We start from the raw sequence: 16,822 nt of genomic DNA, 5'->3' as shown, positions 1-16,822 counted from the left end.
CATTTATGGATTCGACTTCTTTTATTTTATTTTTTTTTCTTTTTGTTTGAAACGAAAAAAAAGGTGTGGGGTTCAATATGTTTGGATTTAAGCCGTGTCCATGCTTTCTTCGCCAACTGGACGCACGACAGTGGATTCGATTTCGATGGGGATGACCCGAGTTGAGAGGGTAGCCGTGCACCCGCGAGGATAACGGTACGAGCCTTGGCGTTCACCTTTAACGTTGGCCACTTCAAACGGTCGAATCATTTCAGCTTTCTCGCGAGTAATGATACACAAGTCGACGTGACTGCCAGACATCAAATCGTTGAAGATACCACCGCAAATGGCGTTCCTCATCAGCACTTTGGCTTCAGCCAATTCCATGTCGGGCTTCCAACCCGATTCCAAGAAAGCCATAGCGGCCAACGAACCGGAACCCATTGCTACGAAAGGCAAAGAGTCAGTTGAACCGTGTGGGTAAATGCAGCAGACATGGGGTCCTGAACTGTCAATGCCTCCGAGAACCAAAGCAGCTCCAATGTGTCCCTATATTCAAATAAAATAGTGGTACTACTCTTTCACTTTATACAACCAACATCACAATACCTGGTAACGGAAAAGCATCTGCTTGAGCAAGCGATTGGCTGTTGCAACCTTAACCTGACGTCCAGTGTTCAGACGATGGAGTTCTAACTGGGAAGACATCTGCAAAGTAGTCATCTCCAGATCAGCTGCAGTTCCAGCACCAGCGCAACTAATAGTAAAATTATTTCATTATTACTTTTGTTGACCTGTTAAGTAAGCCTGTTATGATTTAACACAAATACACATACTAAATGTTGGGTGCCATGTAGTGAAGTTTGAAGCAGTTTTTGTCTGCAACAATATTTCCCTCTGTGGCCCTTGTGTCGGCACCAAGAATGACTCCATCCTTGAAAATAAAACCAGCAATGGTTGTTCCTGTTTTGACAGCTTTGGGTGCTGGAAAGCCTTGGTTGGACATGAAATTGTTTCTGGATTGGGAAACAGTTGTAATTGTGACATTTTAGGTTTCATACAAATTTATAACGATTGAGTAAAACGTACCTTTGACAATTTTCAAAAGAAAATCCTCCTTTCGGAATATTTACCACCTTTGTAGACGCCATGACGATATGTTCGAAAAATTGATGCTTCTTGCTTCGGCAACAGAAGTCGGCTCACTCAAAATTGTCGACTGGTTCACAAATGTGAGAATCATCACAGTGTTGTCTATTCTGGAAATTTGGTTTTACGCAATGTAAAATGTCCTATGATTTGTAAATTGTATTCGTAAATCGTAAATCGTGATTCATTAAGCAGGAAATAATTTAATCGCACTTAATTTTAAAATTAATCTTGATTATTGATTAAGAGTTGGATGTGTGAGCTGGTGTGAGTGCAGCTGCATTAGCCACTATATTAACGCTACAATTTATTAATTTTGCGCGTCATATCCAATAGCCTATACAGTTTCTTGGTATTATTGTTATTGATTATTGAAGGCACTACTCGCCCTAACAATTATTAGAGAGTCGTCTAAAATATGTGTCTTATTTTCTAACCTTAGGCCTACTACAACGGATTTGAATTGCCTTTAAAATATACAACACTTTTCCAATGGTTCTCAGAATCTCAATCACTTGTAGCTTTAGTACATTGTTTCAAGTCTCAGACTTCCTCAATTTAAAAAGTAAATAGAGAAAGTGCATTTAAAAATTTGTATTGATGACTAAGAGAGAACTCATTCAACTGGTCTGATGGTAATGTATCTGGAACCTATGTAGGCAACCAAAATAGTACCAGCAACAAAAATCACCACAAACATGTAAAAGCTTTCTTCATCAAAAAGATCATTGAAAGCTGGAACTTGAGAGTAGAGGTTTTCAATCATCTTCATAGAGCCAGGATCCCTTCCTGGGAACTTTCGTTCATTCATTTTCTAGTTGGTTTAGATTTTCCTCCTGCTTTTCCTCCTGCCTTTCCTGCTGCACCCGCAGCAATTTTACCAGCTATTTTTCCTACTTCTTCTTCCTTTGGCAGTAAAGGTACCACAATTTTGTTAAACTGTTGGAGGACTTCAAGGGTATTAAGATTTTCTGTTTTGAACAAAAGATTCTTGCCTATATCTGAGAAAATACATTAGGAAGGTTTCACTGATGTGTTATAAATAAACACTATTTACCAAGTGTGACTGATATTGTTGGTTCACAGTTATCTGCTATTTCTGTCTTGACGATGCAACGAGGATTGGTGTTCACAACTTTTGCTGAAGAGAGAAGGAACATGCAATCTCTAAAACAGAAAAGTAAAAAATACAGATATAAATTTTCTGGCGATGTAGTCAACTTTAGTAAATACAGTACCTTATGGTCTTTACGTTTGGTCGGAAAGGATCAAATTTGAATACTACTTGCTTTACAGGTTTCAAACTAACACTTTTCAGTTGCTTTCCAATAGCTGAATAAATCCCAGCAGATCTAGTGAATCCTCCAGAAAATGGAATAGACATGGCAGATCAAGAAAGAAAATAGTTTACTAGAGTGAAATTCTCAGAGCATGCGTAATGGGAAGTGATCAACAGAAGAAGCAGACGAAAACACGCAAGTAGCGTCGACTGCTTCGTTGTGCCGTGCCGTTGTGCGTCAAGTCATTCACGTGTCAGTGTCACCCTCTTACTAGTACTAGGTAATATTATTGTTTAAAATGTAGTCAGTTATAATTAATATATTGAATTTGCTTGTAGGATGGCAGCTATTACACAATTTAACTGTGATCCACAATTCTGTCCACGTTGCGGTGCCATATTACCTATCTTGGGAACCGCGGGTGGAGTCATGTGTATTGTTTGCAAGTTCGAGATAGATATCCAAGTCATGGAAGAAGTTCGAGTGGATTACAACATTGATTTCAATAAAAGAAGTGACTACATTGAAGAACAACAGTTGAAGTCTGCCCAGAGCAAAACTGATGGCCCACTTGTAGAGCGCAAGTGCAGCAAGTGTGGGAATGAAACCATGTCTTATGCATCACTTCAGTTGCGGTCTGCTGATGAAGGCCAAACCATTTTCTACACCTGCACCAAGTGCCAACACAAAGAAACCGAAAACTCTTGAGAAACTCATTGTATTGAAAATATATATCACTTAATGGTAATAAAATTTGAACTTGAATGGGAGTTGCACTTGAAAATGAAGGAGTGGTTTGGAAATCAATTAAAAATTTCTTGATTGGGTGTTTATGTTGTACATTTGATTAATTTTTGAATTATTGTTATAGAATGCTGCTTCTGGCCTTAAAGTGAACAATTGTGGGTGTCCCTGATTACTAAAAGATAGCCATATTTATATTAAGAATAATATATGTACGTTACCTCAAATTGTTAGCTTTATGACTAGAGGTTATTGCACATCGTCGCAATTCAGCAGTAACATGAGATGCTGCATCGCTATGGAATTTGAGATTGATGTCTTGTGAGTTCTTCAGTACTTGGTAAGCATCCGGTCTCTTATCAGGTCTTGGATGGACGCATGTCTCTACCATTTGCCGAAGCTGTAAATCAAATGAAATATCTGTCGCGACTATTTAGTTAATGATTAATATAACCTCTTGACTATAGTGAGCAGAAGGAATGGGCGGATATTCACACCTCTCAATCTTCTGGCAGAGGGAAAATAAGTTTATCTTTTCTCCGTAAAAAGGTGATTGAAGAGCTGCCATCTGGCAAAATTCGAATCTTGTCAGTAAAAATAAAAGGAACAGGTTAAGTTATAAATTTACTAGTACCTCATATAGAAGACAGCCCAGCGACCATATATCTGACTTGAAATCATAGCCTGTCTGCTTTAATCTTTCAGGACTCATGTAGTAAGGAGTTCCAACTAGTGAGTGTGCGGCCAATGTTTTCGAGCTAAAGAAACGACTCAAACCCAAATCACCAAGTTTAATAATTCCGTTAGCTGTCATAAACACATTTGCAGGCTTGATGTCTGAAAGAAAAATAGCCGAATGAACAGAATGTTTAAACGCGAGTCTAGCGTAGTTGATGCACACCTCGATGCATGACTCGTTTACTGTGCATATGTTCCAAAGCACTGCAAAGTTGTACAAAGTAGCGCCAAATTGTTTTTTCACCCAAGAGTCGACGCTGTCTCTGGCAGTGTCTCAGTAATTGGGCTAGATCACCTGCATCAGCTAGTTCCAAAACGATTTGAAGTTCTTTGTTCTCCACGAAAGAGTGAATGTAACACACGACATTTGGATGGTTTAATTGCTTTTGTATGCGTTACAAAATTGAAATAAGATGGAACGGACGTCCTCACATTAATTTTTGTCATCAAAATTGAAAAGAAATATTTAAAAAAGAAAAAAAGAAAGTAGTGTACTTGCAAAAGCTGAATTTCTTTCATACAATCGTTACGTGCTTTTAGATCGGTCATTTCGTAGAGCTGTACTTTTTTCAACGCTACCATTGTATTACTGAGTTTACAGTGTGCGCGATACACCACGCTAAATTGTCCTTTGCCGATGTGTTGTCCAATTTCGAAATCTGATAATTTTACCGAAGAATAGTCGCACTCACTCAACACATTGGTCGCCATTACGAACTTTAAAAAATTAGCGCCAAAAAGACTTAAACAAAAACTTGAACCTTGTTTTATACCGACCCGGCGGTGAATGGCAATTGACAATTGACAATGACGTTACGTTAGTTTCCCTTTAAAGAGCTTTAGATATTTTGGTATCGATTACTAACCTCCCCCTTCTTAGGAAAAAAATGTTCCAATTTTACTAATCTCACGAAAAGAAATTACAGAGCGCAGGATCGTTGTAACTTACTGAAAATATCTAACAAATGATGAAGTCAAGATATCTTATATGAATTTTAGAGAAAATTAAATAGTAAAAATTTTCTAACAAGATCAACATGATTTTATCCCTGATTTGGTCATTTTGAATTACCAAAAATGATGAATCCTTAAATTTTTTTTCCGATACGTCGATACGCCCGTTATAAATACGATTTTGCAACGCCGCACCCGATTCTTAAGCTGTCACTTTGGCTTTTTGGAGTGTTATTAGTTTCGTTATCCTTTGCATTGCCGTGTGTACTGTGTAGTCCGTACTCGGGCAGTTTGATTGCAAATATTTTTATTCTTTCCTTTCCTTGGTAAAAATGTCCTCGGCAGCTTCTCAGCCAACTCCGGAAGCCCCCCAACCCGAAGAAGTTCCTTGGTGGTTGAAATATGCCGGAAGAGGAATGGGTACCTTTGGAGGAATCGGTGAGTATTGCCATTCCAGATGACGCCACATTTACAGAATCCGGCTTAGTCATAGAGATATTTGTTGCCACTAATTTAAAAGATGTGCAATGATCTATTGTTATTTTTTGTTTACTAGTGGCCATGGCGTTGGGATTATGGACCTGTATATCATTCTCACCCATCTGTATAGTAGCTGGCATTTGGCAAATGTAAGAAAAATCTATAAATGGTAGTGATCATCTTTGAATGTCTAATTTGTTTTATTACATTAGCTTGGCAGGATTTGTGGTGGTGGTGGCTGAAGCACCCTGTTGCTGCATGTTTTTGGATTTTGTTCAAACTTTTACAAATTTTATTGATAGAAGACCTGTATGGCATAAGGCAGGCTTCTACATATTGTAAGTATATAGTAATGGTGTGTTGTTTGTCAGTAAAATCACCATATTTTCTTCTCTATTTCAGAATATCACTACCTGCAATGTTCCTTTGTGCTGGCTTGTCAACATTCCTTGGCAGTGCAATGTTGTTTGCAACTGGAGTTGTCTATGGTCTCATGGCTCTTGGGAAAAAGTAAAGATAGATTACATTGCTTAGTTATTTTATTATACTGATAATTTTTATTTTGTCCAGGGCTAGTCGAGGTGAAATGCTAAACCGTGCCCAAACAGATTTTTTGGCAACTAATCTGGTGAAGAACATGGAAGTCCCTATTCCCAACCAGTCAGTTCCCTAAGTAATTACGGCTAGATTTATAATGGTTTTATTTAACGTGATGAGAAAAATTGACGTGAGGACGCTATTTGAGTGTGAATTAGCTCGCTTAGTAACCCTTTATTAGTGTACTTCACGAAAGTGTCAAGCATGAAATGACTTGTTTGTCAGTTTGTTGTGGCACTAGCATTCCGATGTGTGTTTGATGTGAATACAGTTGTGTGCAAAACTCAAAGTTTCATTGTAATGGAAACAAGTAATTCTCTTAGCTAGCAAATAACTTAAGCTTTATTTGCCCATAATGTTCATTATTTAGTCATTTAAAAAAAAATCAATCCCGTTCTATACCAGAGCCCTCCCAACCTCTCTGGTTATCACAGTGGAAGCGTGACTAACCACGGACTGGGCCACAGAAAAGAAGGGAAGATGTACACTTATAATTTAAACTAATGTATCTCGAGTTAAATGTCTGTAGCAAATCACAACTCCAAGTCCCCGATTTTCGTTTAAAAGAACGTCGGTCATGACGAGACTGAATGGTGTCCGTAATTCTAATTATGACCTAAAATAGTAATTTAAATAGTTATTGCTACTAAAACAGGAATCCTCGAAATCGTCTCTAAAAACTAAAACATTAGAGGTAAGCGTTAGTGCAGATACATTTTTTAAATACTAGCTTTTAGACGAACACCTTGATATCTCTACAGAGAGCAAACTCATTTGCTGGTTCAATGTAAATAGTCCGGAAGTAGACTGGAAGTAAGCGATAGCTACTTTCAGCTTCAAAACAAAGTAGATATCCAATTATTCATGATCCCCGTGAAATTTGGGGTCGATATATTGCCATTTTGAATTTGTTTCAACCACGATAGGAGGTAACACAGGTTAGGCAATCGAAAAACAAAAGAAAATTTTTGCGTGTTATCTGGTCTTTTGGTGTGTTGTTTTGCTTTTTAAAAATGAAACCAAAAATCACAAACAGCCCTTTACCCTAGTTGGATCCTTGCTAATATAAGGAACGCAGGTTGCTGACGATTCAAAATCTCATTTTTCCTCAATCAAGTTTTTACTATTTACGCCAGGTGGCAGTGTTACATCACAACAGAAACCAGCTTAAGAAAACAAAAAATTATTCTTTTCGAAACAGCTCAAAATCACAAAGCTTTTTATCAGAAAATAATTATTACTTGGGTATATATTTGATAATAAATTATGGAGGTGTTGACGGCTCCGCGCAAAGAAATTTTCAATCCTGATGACATGTCAAAGTGGCTGAAATCAGAAGCGTATCAGGTTTGCCGGTTCAGTGTGCAGCATAAAATAACCGTTCTAAAAACTAACGTTTTAATTATTCATACAGGAATACATGGGATTCATTCTTGCCATTAACGAAGCTGTGCAAGGAAAGAAAGCGTCGAGTATCCAGTTGAACGACAGAATAGTGAAAGTGGTTGGTTTGCTGGATTGCCTGGATCGTTGGATTGATGAAATCCCCCCAACTGAACAGCCCCAGCGCTTTGGCAACAAATCATTCAGGGTGTGGTCTCAAAAACTCAAAGATGTAAGTTACCTGTTAGTAAGTTGAACATAATGAGGAAACACTGAACATGTTTTTTAAATAGGAATCCTCAAATATCCTTAAAGATATTTTACCTGAAGAGTTACACTACACAATTCCTGAAATAGAAGTCTATTTAACTGAATGTGTGGGAAATTCTACAAGAATTGATTATGGATCAGGACATGAAATGTCATTTGTCATTTTCTTGTACTGCCTTTTCAAAATTGGTTTCTTGACCCTTGGTGATCAAGCTGCTGCAGGGATTGTTGTATTTGATAGGTATCTGATTTTTTACCTTAAATCTGTTACAGTTGTGATAAATGGCAGTTTTTGTAACAGGTATATGTCGTTGGTTCGAAAACTGCAGTTAATTTATCGTATGGAACCAGCAGGTTCGCACGGAGTTTGGAGCTTAGACGACTATCAATTCGTCCCTTTTATTTGGGGAAGTTCTCAACTCATCGGTATCGTTACAATTTTTTAATAGCAAAAATATTTCAAAACTAAAAGTCAATCTTTTTGTAGAAAATCAGCGGTTGCCACCCAAATCTTTTCCTAATCAGGACATTGTCGAATGTTTTGCCAAAGACTACATGTTCCTTGGCTGTATCAAATTTATTTTCAAGGTGAAAAACGGGCCGTTTGCTGAACACTCGAACCAACTCTGGAACATCAGTGGGGTAGCAACTTGGTCGAAAGTAAATTCAGGTCTGATTAAAATGTACAAAGCAGAAGTTTTGGCCAAACACCCTGTCATGCAGCATGTTCTTTTTGGTTCTCTTTTACCAATTACGGAAGCAAATCTGCAGAAACAATAAACGAACAACACATTTGCATGAAACTACAAATATTCCTCTTGAAAAAAATTCATTTTTTAAATTTTGATTCTTCTTTACGTTCGTCTATAGTTTCATCAAATATAATTTCCAATTCCAAATGAAATTTAGTGTGTATATTGCTAATTGAAATAATTTAAAGGCTCGCGGACAAGGGATGTAAGGGGACTTTAAGGGCGGACAAGGGATGAATTGACAGGGCTCATGTGAATCGGTTCGGATGAGGCATCGGTGGAGGCTTGCTTCCAGCGGAGGAATGTAGTTCGCTCGTCATCAACCCCGAAAGTAGCGATGAAGATGTTGACAATGGTAACCGCAAAGATAAAAATAACGATCACGTCACCCATTATTTGCGCTACGTCTCTAGTCTCTTTTTTCTTGTAGTCGTAGCGGCTGATGAAAACGAGCAAAATACCAGCTATTATCTGTGAAACATTAAACGTCCAAATAATTCAACATTAGGTCTCTAATAAAGCCGTTATTCTTTTATAATCATCCAAGTGTATACACATACCTGAAGAGCGATGCTGATTGAAATGAGTACGATGTTCACTTGATGGTAGATATCCCAATAGGGAGATCGCATGACATACCTCAATTGACTGGCGTTGGCCGTCAGCAGTGCGATATCCATCATACCTTGTTAAATAAAAATAAAGATACGCCGAATATGGATACAATTCTCATTCGTCTAATTCTGAAATAATTTTCAATTGCATGATCTCACCTTGAGCGATGTTCTTTTTGGTAGTGTAATTGATTCCATTGTTGACGGATGGATCGGGCCGGTCGTGTGGATATCTAGGTTCCACCGGTTTCCACTGTAGTTTTCGAAAACATTTTTTTAATGATACATAAAATTATTAAACAATCTTAATGTTACCGGATTTTCTGGGCGTGGACTAGGCCTGGGTCCAGGTCTAGGTTGTTCTCCTCCCCTGTCGCCTATTTCCGGTTCTTCTACGTCAACTTCTCCCGGCTCAATCGCATCCGGCCCGGCTGGATGTGGTTTTGGGCCTGTAGGACCTCCACCATTGCCACTGTCAAGTAAACCGTCGTCCACTCCAATATTTTCACTAGTGTTTCTATTAGGGCCAGCAGCACTTGGTTCGCTATTTGGCAGGTTAGCTGGCTTCCGAATAGTCTCCTCCAGCGGAATAGTCTCGACCGGACCGTTTTCGTCTTTTTCATTGTCCGTTGGCATTTTTTGAAAAGTGATTATATTTAACTTGAAGCGGCAACGGTGAACGATCCCTAATAAATGCAGGAATTCAAAGTTTCCCAAACCCGGAAATTGCAGTCACAGCGAATTGCGTCACGAGTCACAAAGCCACACCCGCTTAGACGTGATTTTAACACATTTCAATCACTTTGTGAAAAGACAATTTTAATTGTGGAATGTGACAACTTGATTCGACTTTGTTCAAAAAGCCCTGGACAAGCTTGAGTCCTCGGAGCACTATAAGATTGGCGTTTATAACGTAATTATGATCTCGGCACAGCTTTACAGTCACGGACTCACGCCGAAATCGACACTGAGACGGGATTCAAAGCTTCTCCTCTCCCTATACTCGTCTGCCACTGTGCGCCCGACCTTGACAATCTGCTTTTCTGGAAGGGCAAATAGACTTTCCTCCATTTCTTCCTTATAGTCCATCCTGTTATATTTTTTTAAAAGCCCGCCGCTGGCTATTCAACTCAGCCAAGAAAAAACCTTGTCGTCATCATTATTTTCCCATTTCTCTAGGCTATAAAACTCGACTGTTTGATCTCTCTCCACCGCTCTCCGCGCATAGAAAAATAGAATGCGGATTCGAATTTCATGTTGTAGATAATTATTAATGATAACCATTGTCTATGTTTATTTTCTTCTCCAAGTTTAACTAATTGAACAACTAAATATACAAAAACTAAAAATGTTTACCAGAAGACAAATTCGTCTGGTCCGTACTGACCGCTAGAAGTTGAAGCCTTTTGTTTGGTTGAATGACTCGAGTCGACTGGGCGTTGAATAGTAATAAGTCGACGGCGGGCGACCTGTAAACGCTCGAAGACAAAAACCAGAAAGGAAATAACGTATCCGATTACGAGGACGGCGAAAGCTCCAGTCAGATTTTTGAGCGACAATCTGGGTGTTTCATCTCGCCGTTTTTTAGCGGCTTGAGCTAGACACTGATGTGGCATAGCTTGGTACGATGCAATCCAGTGTTCAATCAATCCAAATTGATTCATTTCAATTACTCTGTAAGTGGCCCAAAATAACAAATATTCAATTACACAAGCGAAAGTCTATATAGGCCTAATTAACGTGAACGAATTACCCTTTGCTAATGGAATTGGTGTAGGGACTATGCTTTACCAGAGCCAAGGATATGATAAAGTTCATGAAACCTTCTTTGGCAATCTGTAAGCGACATTGTCCAGTCTTTTGAAAATCGGCAAACATGGCATCCAACAGGTACTCGATCGACTGAAATTATTAAAAAAAATATCTGATGACAAAATAATCCATATACATTGAAATATTTAACTCGCTTTTGGAAAGACGTGAGATCCCCCGGATATAACACGTTCGATGCACTCAGATTGATAGATGCAGCGCGATGTTGGATAACCGTTGATTCTGTCTCTTAGATGCCGGAAGACGCCATCTTCATCCGTGGAACCCTATATGTTAACAATATAGGTGTGGTGATATTGATTGTAAAAGCTAACCCAAATTTCTAGCCCTCACAGATATGACGACGTCCAATCCCATATTCTTCTCGACTATAAGGCGAATATTGGGATTACTGATGATGTCCATGACGGAGTTGATTAGCGGAGGATTGTTGGGAGCGATGACGTAAGTGATGAGAGTAGAATTGTAAGCCTGGCTCAGAACAAAAGCGGCTAAACACCAAATGCCTGCCACCAGTCGGATGGGGAGTCTCATCGATATTATGGGACCTCCTGGATTTTGAAGGTGGAATCAATTTGTGATGTGCACGAAAGACTACGTATTTCCACTTATGTACCCTGAGAGAGAAGCAATCCAAACACGTAAAGGTACGGAATAGGTTTATTCGACGTGCACTGAGTGACGTCATGAATGTCAGAGTCGTTAGAGTCTCTTAAAGGTAGATAACATTTGATCAGTTCAAAGGTGGCAATCAAGAGTACTACCGAAACTATCAAAGTGATCCAAACCTTGATTTTAAAATAATCATTATTGCCATTAGATAAATGGTAATTCGTCTTTATCCAAATAATTACTCTGTTTCACTTACCGGTAACTGAAAAGGCTTCAAAACTGATGCGAAATTTAAACTTGCATCCGGAACAGGAATAAGAAATCTAGCAGGTCCTTGATACCAAGGGTAAGGCATGTCCACCAATCGATAGCGACCACTTGTCATGAAGAGATCGCTCAAGACCATATCGCAAGTCTGTTTTAGGCGCAAAATACCAAATCCAATTAAACAATATGTGAAATAATGGATCTTAAACAAACTAAAACTTTATTCACGTACTCCGTCGAGCAAGAAACTAAGAGACCCTCGATTCGCTTTATTAACAGGACGTTCCAGAGTCGTTTCATTGGTCGTCAAAATTGCGTAACTGTGTTTCAATTAAATCTCAGATGATTTCTTTTCTTTGTTGTATACTTTGACTGATTATCAATTTACGTGAAGTTGTAGCGAATTGCAAGCCAGTCGATAATGTCGATTTGCATCCGGGCCGTCCGTGGCATGTACTCTTTCAGTCTGGAATCGTTGTACCGGTGTTGAACCAAAGCTGACATCTATGCGTTTTGCAAAATGAATAATTAATTACAGAATATCAAATTCAATTTAAACAAATCGCATGGCAAATGACAGGAAAAAATTGCCCACACCAATTAATTAGTCACAGAGTTAGTACTCACAGGAATAATCATAAGAGCCTTGCCGTTAAGAGAGTTGGTTTTTTTCAACAACGAAACTTCATCAGCATTTGCAGAAATAATCATCAGCAAAGCTGAAACAATTAAGAACGATCGGATCAGTTGGGAACAGAAGGCCATCTTCCTGGCCAACAACAAAGACTGTACTGCTCTTCAGATAGTAAAAAAGTCCGATGCGGAGGTGCTGGTTTTATCAATAAGAATTGCAATCAAAAATGGATTATAAAACCAAAGAGATGCGCACTCGTATTTTTCATTGGACGTATTGGAACAAACTAGAATCCACTGAATATCTTAAAATGAATCAATACGATAAGAAAGAAATGGGGAAAAGAGTAATGTGCTATACTCCAAGCGACATTTTCTATTCAATGATTACATTTTCATTTTGAAATCATTTTTTCATAAAGAAGCTGCTGCGCTGCGCCATTGGCCGCGAACATGAACGCCGTCTGTAGACTTAAGAGTTTATTTAATAAATGGAGCTTTCGATTCGGAGTTTGATATACAGTCAGCATATCGGGGGTGACCTTTCGTAAAAAACCAATAAAATTCGACAATCAATATAGCCGCCATCCTTTATTTACGTAATTATATAATTACTAATTAGGCCTAAATCTAATTTTATAGTTCAATGTTAATTGCTGAATACGGCTGAATACACGGTAGCGATTGAAGCACGTACATTTTTATTTTATTTCGATAATTGTATGTAACACCGTGTTATTGGCTATTGGAAATCTGCTGTCCCCAAGAAATTAAAACCAATTTTAACTGCCGACGAAAATCCGATGTGTTTAGCGTTAACATATGGGTAACGTTGCCCAAAAACAAACAAGAAAGCAGTAGTCATGCAATTATTGTCGAATGATTGACAACTTAACGACTGTGAGTTGCGTGTTTTGTCTGACACGAATATCAAACGGGACTATGTCGCCAAAATTGCTGCCACTTAGCACAAGTAAATTACCGCGTAATGCGCTCAAATGAGGCATCCACTTATCGTAATTTCTTTGATAATTTCTTTGATACCCTGTTTCTCATAGGTTAGAGAACGTGTACACTGTACAAGCCCCCGTCGGCATTTATTATAAAAGACAAGGAATCAGGCTGTTTGTCTCACAATATCGCTTCGCTTCGTTGTCCTAGTAGCTACATCTGTAAGTTTTCACGGAAAGCAGTAGTAAATCACTATACCGGACATGATTGCTGGACTTGCTGGTCTCTCTTTAATTTTGAATTTTTCAATTGTTGTTCTTTTCAATCTATGGATTCAAGGTAATTTTTTGGTTTGTTTAAGCATCAGTCTTGTATTCATATTTTCAAATGATTTCAGCAGCGTAACATATATAGCCAAGCCAGCAGTAAATAGGATGTTTTCTTGTCGTATATACTAGGTTTATACTAAAGTATTTTAACGAATTTACATTTGAAATTTTCACGTTTCAGGCTCACATGCAGTCATGGATTTCGAGAAACATTTAGTGTTTGGGAAACATTTCAGGATTGGTACGGCAGAGGTATTAATATTCGATTAGAGGACTAATAGTACTGAAATTGATTTTCTGGTATTATGCTTAAATTGATTTATAACTTTGAAGATTCCGCCCTACATCACAATAAAACATAATGAAAATGGCACAGTAAATGAAGTTGACGGATTTGTTCAAGCATCAAATCGTTTTATTTCTGGCGGGTAAATTTAAGTTTACGTAAGTGTGTGCGTTGAATTAAACTCTCCGGGGTGTTTAGAACTACAAGTAGACTAACTAATAATCGATTAATGGGTCCACTCAGGTTTGAGTATATCGAGTCTTCTAGCGACAATACCGGCTTTTGTATTAACAATGCCTGCAACGGTCTGATCGGAATGATAATGAGAGGCGTATATTATATAATATGATTTTACTCATAATTCTGAAAATTGCTGATGGCGATCCTGATTTTCTTTTAGGAAATCGACTTTATAGCTACCGGGTTGGGTGTGACATTGTCACGTTCCCATGCGATTGATTTCACTTTTCCCTTTGAAAACGAACCCATCAACTTGCTTATTCCCTATCCGAAAAAGGACAGCACTTTAGCTAGTATTCTTGCTCCTTTTGAATACAAGGTCAGCTAACTATAATATCAAAAATGAGAAAAATCATTAATGGGTTCCTGTTTTGCATTACAGGTGTGGATATTGATTGCCGTCAGTCTAATAGTCGGTGCGTACATGTTGTCTTGGTCCGGATACATTAAGGCTCGTTGGTTTACTCCCTCCAACCAATTTGATGGAAGGCGTGAAATGGCTCGAAGAAGGGGAAGAATTTCCGACAATTTGATGTTTCTATTGAGCGTCTTGGTTAACCGTAAGCATCCCTTTGCTATCGCCTGAATATTATACTGCAAGTTTTATTTTCACGTTTTTTTTAAATTATACCTGGTCACCATAGCTGGATATCAAGTGCCCCCTGGATTTGGTGTAGCTTTTCGTATTTTAGTTGCTGGTTGGTGCCTCAGTGCCATCGTCCTTTCCAACTCATATAACCAAAGTAATAACATAAAAGCTTTTTTTTTTATATAATTTCGTAAAATAATTTTATAATAGACTGACTCCGGTTTATTTTATAGGCATTAAATCGTTCTTAATGACTCCAAAATATAAATCTGTAGTAAGGTCTCTGGATGATCTTACGGCAAGTTCGGAATATTCTTTCGTGGTTAAAAAGTACAGCAGCATCTGGGCTAACATGATCGTAAGAAATTGAATTATACGCTGTTCTTATAAAATTCGAGAACGAATCGAAATTCATGAAAGAATCAAAATGCATCCAACCAGGAAGCAAATAAAGGTCCCTTTGCTAAGATTGGCAACATTTTACGAAAGAATCCGGAAAATTCGTTAGAGACGCTAGACGACATAACAGATTTGGTGATCAATCAAAAAAAGGTTTTAGGCCAGGTAACATTCTTTTTTAATTCAATTAAATTGTTTCGTAACCGCACAGCAATTTATTTAGCTTGTGCTTTATCCGAACTTTTGTTATACAGTTCAAATCATCTAATCTGGTACTGATCCGAGAAGATATGAAAACAAATGGAAAGTGTCGGTTGTATATGGCAGAAGAATCATTCGACGAGCTTACCATCAGTTTCGGAATTCCAAAAAATAGTCATGTCTTGAATCATTTCTTAAGTCACGAGTAAGTAGGCCTCGAGTATTAGGGCGATCGCACTCATAAAGGGAAACGATTATTTATTTTTTGTTCGATTTCCAATAAGAATCATGTGGCTAAAGCAATCGGGAATGTTAGATTATTTGGAACATTTCTACTGGCCACAGAAAAACCGCTGCTCAGCTCCGATTTCGACGAAACCATCATCGAAAAACGAGAAGTTGACATTCGATTACCTTTCTGGCGCCTTTCTGTTGCTTGGCGTCGGACTGATAATGTCCATTGTCGCTTTTCTTATCGAATTATTTACTCATCATTGCTGCTGTCGTCAGAGGAATAATAAGCGCCCATTGCCCGGCATAGAGGCTTTAACTGATGAATAGTTATGCTGACCATCAGCACACGAACTTAAATTCTAAAGTTTATTTCACAGTGAATATTGATGAGAAGCGCACGTATACGTAGGTAGTTGGAATAGATAGATAACAGGTAAATGTAATAAAACAATAACTAAATAAATCATTGCAAATAATAATAAATGTTCTGGACACTCAACAAATTATTTGCTTCTATAGAACTGATGATGACCAATTTTAATGACACGCATAACGTTGTTGGTCCAAGGAGGGAAGCCCTCTTTGTCGGGATTGTTATAATGATCACATCCGCTCGTCGGGTCTTGGCTTAAATAAACAGAAGGTAGCGGAAGGTAGCCAAGCATCAATGCGTCTAAAGGCAGCCCGGCTCATTCCGGATGCCCTCGTCAATGAGATGACGTCTATCGGGATTCCAACACTCAAACTGAGCGGGATGGAGACAAACGCCAGCGAGCGTCTTACCTCCCCAATATCCACGGTTTTGATCAGCACGGTTCTTGATAAATTATAACCCAAGCGACTGCCCGCTGTCCAAGTTCCGGTTCACCCCTAGGTTCGGCAAAGACGGTCTTATGCAAGATTTGGTAGTCCCATGAATCTTTGTTACCGCTTTGTTAAGAACGAGACCAGACGTTGTCGTCATATTTAAAACACCGACAAAAAACAACATTAATTGAAATTTAGTATGTACAAGTGTGTATTAACAGTCGGTACATAATATTTATTAATTTTAATGATATATAATTGTCGCAGTCGCTTTTCGGTTGACGCGGAATACCATTTGGCGCTTTTTTTCAAATAGCAAAATCCTCGTCCCTATATTATCAGCAGGGTGATTTGACTGATTTTTGTGACCGGACATTCACCAGTAGTGGGAATCTGAATCAACATCCGAAACATCGATAAACATCGTGGCATAGCCCTACACTCGGGAGAGAAAACCTTTGAGTGTAAATTTTGCTCCATCAAGAAATTTATAGCCTACCC

The 16,822-nt window shown here is 38.4% G+C and overlaps 8 protein-coding genes and 1 long non-coding RNA gene across 11 annotated transcripts; 4 read left to right on the top strand and 5 right to left on the bottom strand.

Moving 5' to 3' along the window:
* Window positions 1-2: 2 nt before the first annotated feature.
* On the bottom strand, window positions 3-1,234 carry LOC124190442 (proteasome subunit beta type-7-like). Its single transcript, XM_046583071.1, has 4 exons — window positions 1,069-1,234; window positions 816-995; window positions 589-736; window positions 3-528 (listed from the first exon to the last, which is right to left on the bottom strand). Exons 1-4 carry the CDS (start codon window positions 1,128-1,130, stop codon window positions 88-90), a joined length of 831 nt encoding a protein of 276 aa, XP_046439027.1. The 5' UTR covers window positions 1,131-1,234; the 3' UTR covers window positions 3-87.
* A 473-nt stretch (window positions 1,235-1,707) lies between these two features.
* LOC124190445 (39S ribosomal protein L53, mitochondrial-like) lies at window positions 1,708-2,512 on the bottom strand. Its single transcript, XM_046583075.1, has 3 exons — window positions 2,367-2,512; window positions 2,186-2,295; window positions 1,708-2,129 (listed from the first exon to the last, which is right to left on the bottom strand). The coding sequence occupies exons 1-3, from the start codon at window positions 2,510-2,512 to the stop codon at window positions 1,936-1,938; spliced, it is 450 nt and encodes a 149-aa protein (XP_046439031.1). The 3' UTR covers window positions 1,708-1,935.
* Window positions 2,513-2,593: 81 nt separating this feature from the next.
* Window positions 2,594-3,173, top strand: LOC124190446. Its single transcript, XR_006872978.1, has 2 exons — window positions 2,594-2,688; window positions 2,747-3,173. It is a non-coding gene; the product is annotated as an uncharacterized LOC124190446 (long non-coding RNA).
* Window positions 3,111-4,707, bottom strand: LOC124190441 (serine/threonine-protein kinase Nek7-like). 3 transcript variants are annotated; one of them, XM_046583068.1, is made up of 6 exons: window positions 4,386-4,707; window positions 4,054-4,273; window positions 3,787-3,989; window positions 3,607-3,720; window positions 3,374-3,552; window positions 3,111-3,327 (listed from the first exon to the last, which is right to left on the bottom strand). In XM_046583068.1, the coding sequence occupies exons 1-6, from the start codon at window positions 4,599-4,601 to the stop codon at window positions 3,216-3,218; spliced, it is 1,044 nt and encodes a 347-aa protein (XP_046439024.1). In that variant the 5' UTR covers window positions 4,602-4,707; the 3' UTR covers window positions 3,111-3,215. The 3 variants fall into 3 exon arrangements, with proteins under 3 accessions (XP_046439024.1, XP_046439026.1, XP_046439025.1); XM_046583070.1 differs by having other exon boundaries at window positions 3,111-3,320; window positions 4,386-4,705; XM_046583069.1 differs by having other exon boundaries at window positions 3,111-3,294; window positions 4,386-4,704.
* Window positions 4,708-5,015: 308 nt separating this feature from the next.
* LOC124190444 (calcium channel flower-like) lies at window positions 5,016-6,210 on the top strand. The gene is made up of 5 exons (XM_046583073.1): window positions 5,016-5,282; window positions 5,401-5,473; window positions 5,537-5,662; window positions 5,727-5,834; window positions 5,895-6,210. The coding sequence occupies exons 1-5, from the start codon at window positions 5,177-5,179 to the stop codon at window positions 5,995-5,997; spliced, it is 516 nt and encodes a 171-aa protein (XP_046439029.1). The 5' UTR covers window positions 5,016-5,176; the 3' UTR covers window positions 5,998-6,210.
* Window positions 6,211-7,060: 850 nt separating this feature from the next.
* On the top strand, window positions 7,061-8,384 carry LOC124190437 (serine/threonine-protein phosphatase 2A activator-like). Its single transcript, XM_046583062.1, has 5 exons — window positions 7,061-7,268; window positions 7,336-7,536; window positions 7,598-7,815; window positions 7,876-8,000; window positions 8,062-8,384. Exons 1-5 carry the CDS (start codon window positions 7,188-7,190, stop codon window positions 8,352-8,354), a joined length of 918 nt encoding a protein of 305 aa, XP_046439018.1. The 5' UTR covers window positions 7,061-7,187; the 3' UTR covers window positions 8,355-8,384.
* On the bottom strand, window positions 7,958-10,183 carry LOC124190438 (ninjurin-A-like). The gene is made up of 4 exons (XM_046583063.1): window positions 9,256-10,183; window positions 9,100-9,193; window positions 8,887-9,011; window positions 7,958-8,797 (listed from the first exon to the last, which is right to left on the bottom strand). The coding sequence occupies exons 1-4, from the start codon at window positions 9,574-9,576 to the stop codon at window positions 8,543-8,545; spliced, it is 795 nt and encodes a 264-aa protein (XP_046439019.1). The 5' UTR covers window positions 9,577-10,183; the 3' UTR covers window positions 7,958-8,542.
* A 109-nt stretch (window positions 10,184-10,292) lies between these two features.
* LOC124190311 (ionotropic receptor 93a-like) lies at window positions 10,293-12,417 on the bottom strand. The gene is made up of 10 exons (XM_046582937.1): window positions 12,280-12,417; window positions 12,041-12,156; window positions 11,885-11,972; window positions 11,642-11,800; window positions 11,390-11,561; window positions 11,107-11,324; window positions 10,920-11,039; window positions 10,694-10,842; window positions 10,461-10,614; window positions 10,293-10,409 (listed from the first exon to the last, which is right to left on the bottom strand). The coding sequence occupies exons 1-10, from the start codon at window positions 12,415-12,417 to the stop codon at window positions 10,293-10,295; spliced, it is 1,431 nt and encodes a 476-aa protein (XP_046438893.1).
* A 1,683-nt stretch (window positions 12,418-14,100) lies between these two features.
* Window positions 14,101-15,555, top strand: LOC124190436 (glutamate [NMDA] receptor subunit 1-like). The gene is made up of 7 exons (XM_046583061.1): window positions 14,101-14,182; window positions 14,252-14,410; window positions 14,474-14,651; window positions 14,736-14,834; window positions 14,914-15,038; window positions 15,122-15,244; window positions 15,334-15,555. Exons 1-7 carry the CDS (start codon window positions 14,168-14,170, stop codon window positions 15,487-15,489), a joined length of 855 nt encoding a protein of 284 aa, XP_046439017.1. The 5' UTR covers window positions 14,101-14,167; the 3' UTR covers window positions 15,490-15,555.
* Window positions 15,556-16,822: the final 1,267 nt, after the last annotated feature.

This window comes from Daphnia pulex, chromosome 3 (assembly GCF_021134715.1).
Source record: "Daphnia pulex isolate KAP4 chromosome 3, ASM2113471v1".
Classification (NCBI taxonomy): domain Eukaryota; kingdom Metazoa; phylum Arthropoda; class Branchiopoda; order Diplostraca; family Daphniidae; genus Daphnia; species Daphnia pulex.
Note: the sequence above shows the minus strand (reverse complement) of the source record. Positions and strands in the feature narration are given on the sequence as shown.

What these genes read in the sequence shown, in the direction of transcription:
- LOC124190442 (XM_046583071.1), bottom strand. Translation starts at nt 1,130, where the DNA reads ATGGCGTCTACAAAGGTGGTAAATATTCCGAAAGGAGGATTTTCTTTT. An exon ending in TCTTTTGAAAATTGTCAAAG is followed by an intron (nt 996 to 1,068) that starts GTACGTTTTACT and finishes TTCCCAATCCAG; the next exon opens with AAACAATTTCATGTCCAACC. An exon ending in TACATGGCACCCAACATTTA is followed by an intron (nt 737 to 815) that starts GTATGTGTATTT and finishes TTTTACTATTAG; the next exon opens with TTGCGCTGGTGCTGGAACTG.
- LOC124190445 (XM_046583075.1), bottom strand. Translation starts at nt 2,512, where the DNA reads ATGTCTATTCCATTTTCTGGAGGATTCACTAGATCTGCTGGGATTTAT. An exon ending in CCAAACGTAAAGACCATAAG is followed by an intron (nt 2,296 to 2,366) that starts GTACTGTATTTA and finishes TTTCTGTTTTAG; the next exon opens with AGATTGCATGTTCCTTCTCT. An exon ending in AACAATATCAGTCACACTTG is followed by an intron (nt 2,130 to 2,185) that starts GTAAATAGTGTT and finishes GTATTTTCTCAG; the next exon opens with ATATAGGCAAGAATCTTTTG.
- LOC124190441 (XM_046583068.1), bottom strand. Translation starts at nt 4,601, where the DNA reads ATGGCGACCAATGTGTTGAGTGAGTGCGACTATTCTTCGGTAAAATTA. An exon ending in TAAACGAGTCATGCATCGAG is followed by an intron (nt 3,990 to 4,053) that starts GTGTGCATCAAC and finishes TTTTTCTTTCAG; the next exon opens with ACATCAAGCCTGCAAATGTG. An exon ending in CATAAAGCTAACAATTTGAG is followed by an intron (nt 3,328 to 3,373) that starts GTAACGTACATA and finishes GCTATCTTTTAG; the next exon opens with TAATCAGGGACACCCACAAT.
- LOC124190444 (XM_046583073.1), top strand. Translation starts at nt 5,177, where the DNA reads ATGTCCTCGGCAGCTTCTCAGCCAACTCCGGAAGCCCCCCAACCCGAA. An exon ending in AAGGCAGGCTTCTACATATT is followed by an intron (nt 5,663 to 5,726) that starts GTAAGTATATAG and finishes TCTCTATTTCAG; the next exon opens with AATATCACTACCTGCAATGT. An exon ending in CTCATGGCTCTTGGGAAAAA is followed by an intron (nt 5,835 to 5,894) that starts GTAAAGATAGAT and finishes TATTTTGTCCAG; the next exon opens with GGCTAGTCGAGGTGAAATGC.
- LOC124190437 (XM_046583062.1), top strand. Translation starts at nt 7,188, where the DNA reads ATGGAGGTGTTGACGGCTCCGCGCAAAGAAATTTTCAATCCTGATGAC. An exon ending in GGGATTGTTGTATTTGATAG is followed by an intron (nt 7,816 to 7,875) that starts GTATCTGATTTT and finishes TTTTTGTAACAG; the next exon opens with GTATATGTCGTTGGTTCGAA. An exon ending in GGGAAGTTCTCAACTCATCG is followed by an intron (nt 8,001 to 8,061) that starts GTATCGTTACAA and finishes ATCTTTTTGTAG; the next exon opens with AAAATCAGCGGTTGCCACCC.
- LOC124190438 (XM_046583063.1), bottom strand. Translation starts at nt 9,576, where the DNA reads ATGCCAACGGACAATGAAAAAGACGAAAACGGTCCGGTCGAGACTATT. An exon ending in GTCCACGCCCAGAAAATCCG is followed by an intron (nt 9,194 to 9,255) that starts GTAACATTAAGA and finishes CGAAAACTACAG; the next exon opens with TGGAAACCGGTGGAACCTAG. An exon ending in CAATCAGCATCGCTCTTCAG is followed by an intron (nt 8,798 to 8,886) that starts GTATGTGTATAC and finishes AATGTTTCACAG; the next exon opens with ATAATAGCTGGTATTTTGCT.
- LOC124190311 (XM_046582937.1), bottom strand. Translation starts at nt 12,417, where the DNA reads ATGGCCTTCTGTTCCCAACTGATCCGATCGTTCTTAATTGTTTCAGCT. An exon ending in GCAATTCGCTACAACTTCAC is followed by an intron (nt 11,973 to 12,040) that starts GTAAATTGATAA and finishes ATTGAAACACAG; the next exon opens with TTACGCAATTTTGACGACCA. An exon ending in TTATATCCGGGGGATCTCAC is followed by an intron (nt 10,843 to 10,919) that starts GTCTTTCCAAAA and finishes TAATAATTTCAG; the next exon opens with TCGATCGAGTACCTGTTGGA.
- LOC124190436 (XM_046583061.1), top strand. An exon ending in ATTGAGCGTCTTGGTTAACC is followed by an intron (nt 14,652 to 14,735) that starts GTAAGCATCCCT and finishes TGGTCACCATAG; the next exon opens with CTGGATATCAAGTGCCCCCT. An exon ending in GCATCTGGGCTAACATGATC is followed by an intron (nt 15,039 to 15,121) that starts GTAAGAAATTGA and finishes GCATCCAACCAG; the next exon opens with GAAGCAAATAAAGGTCCCTT.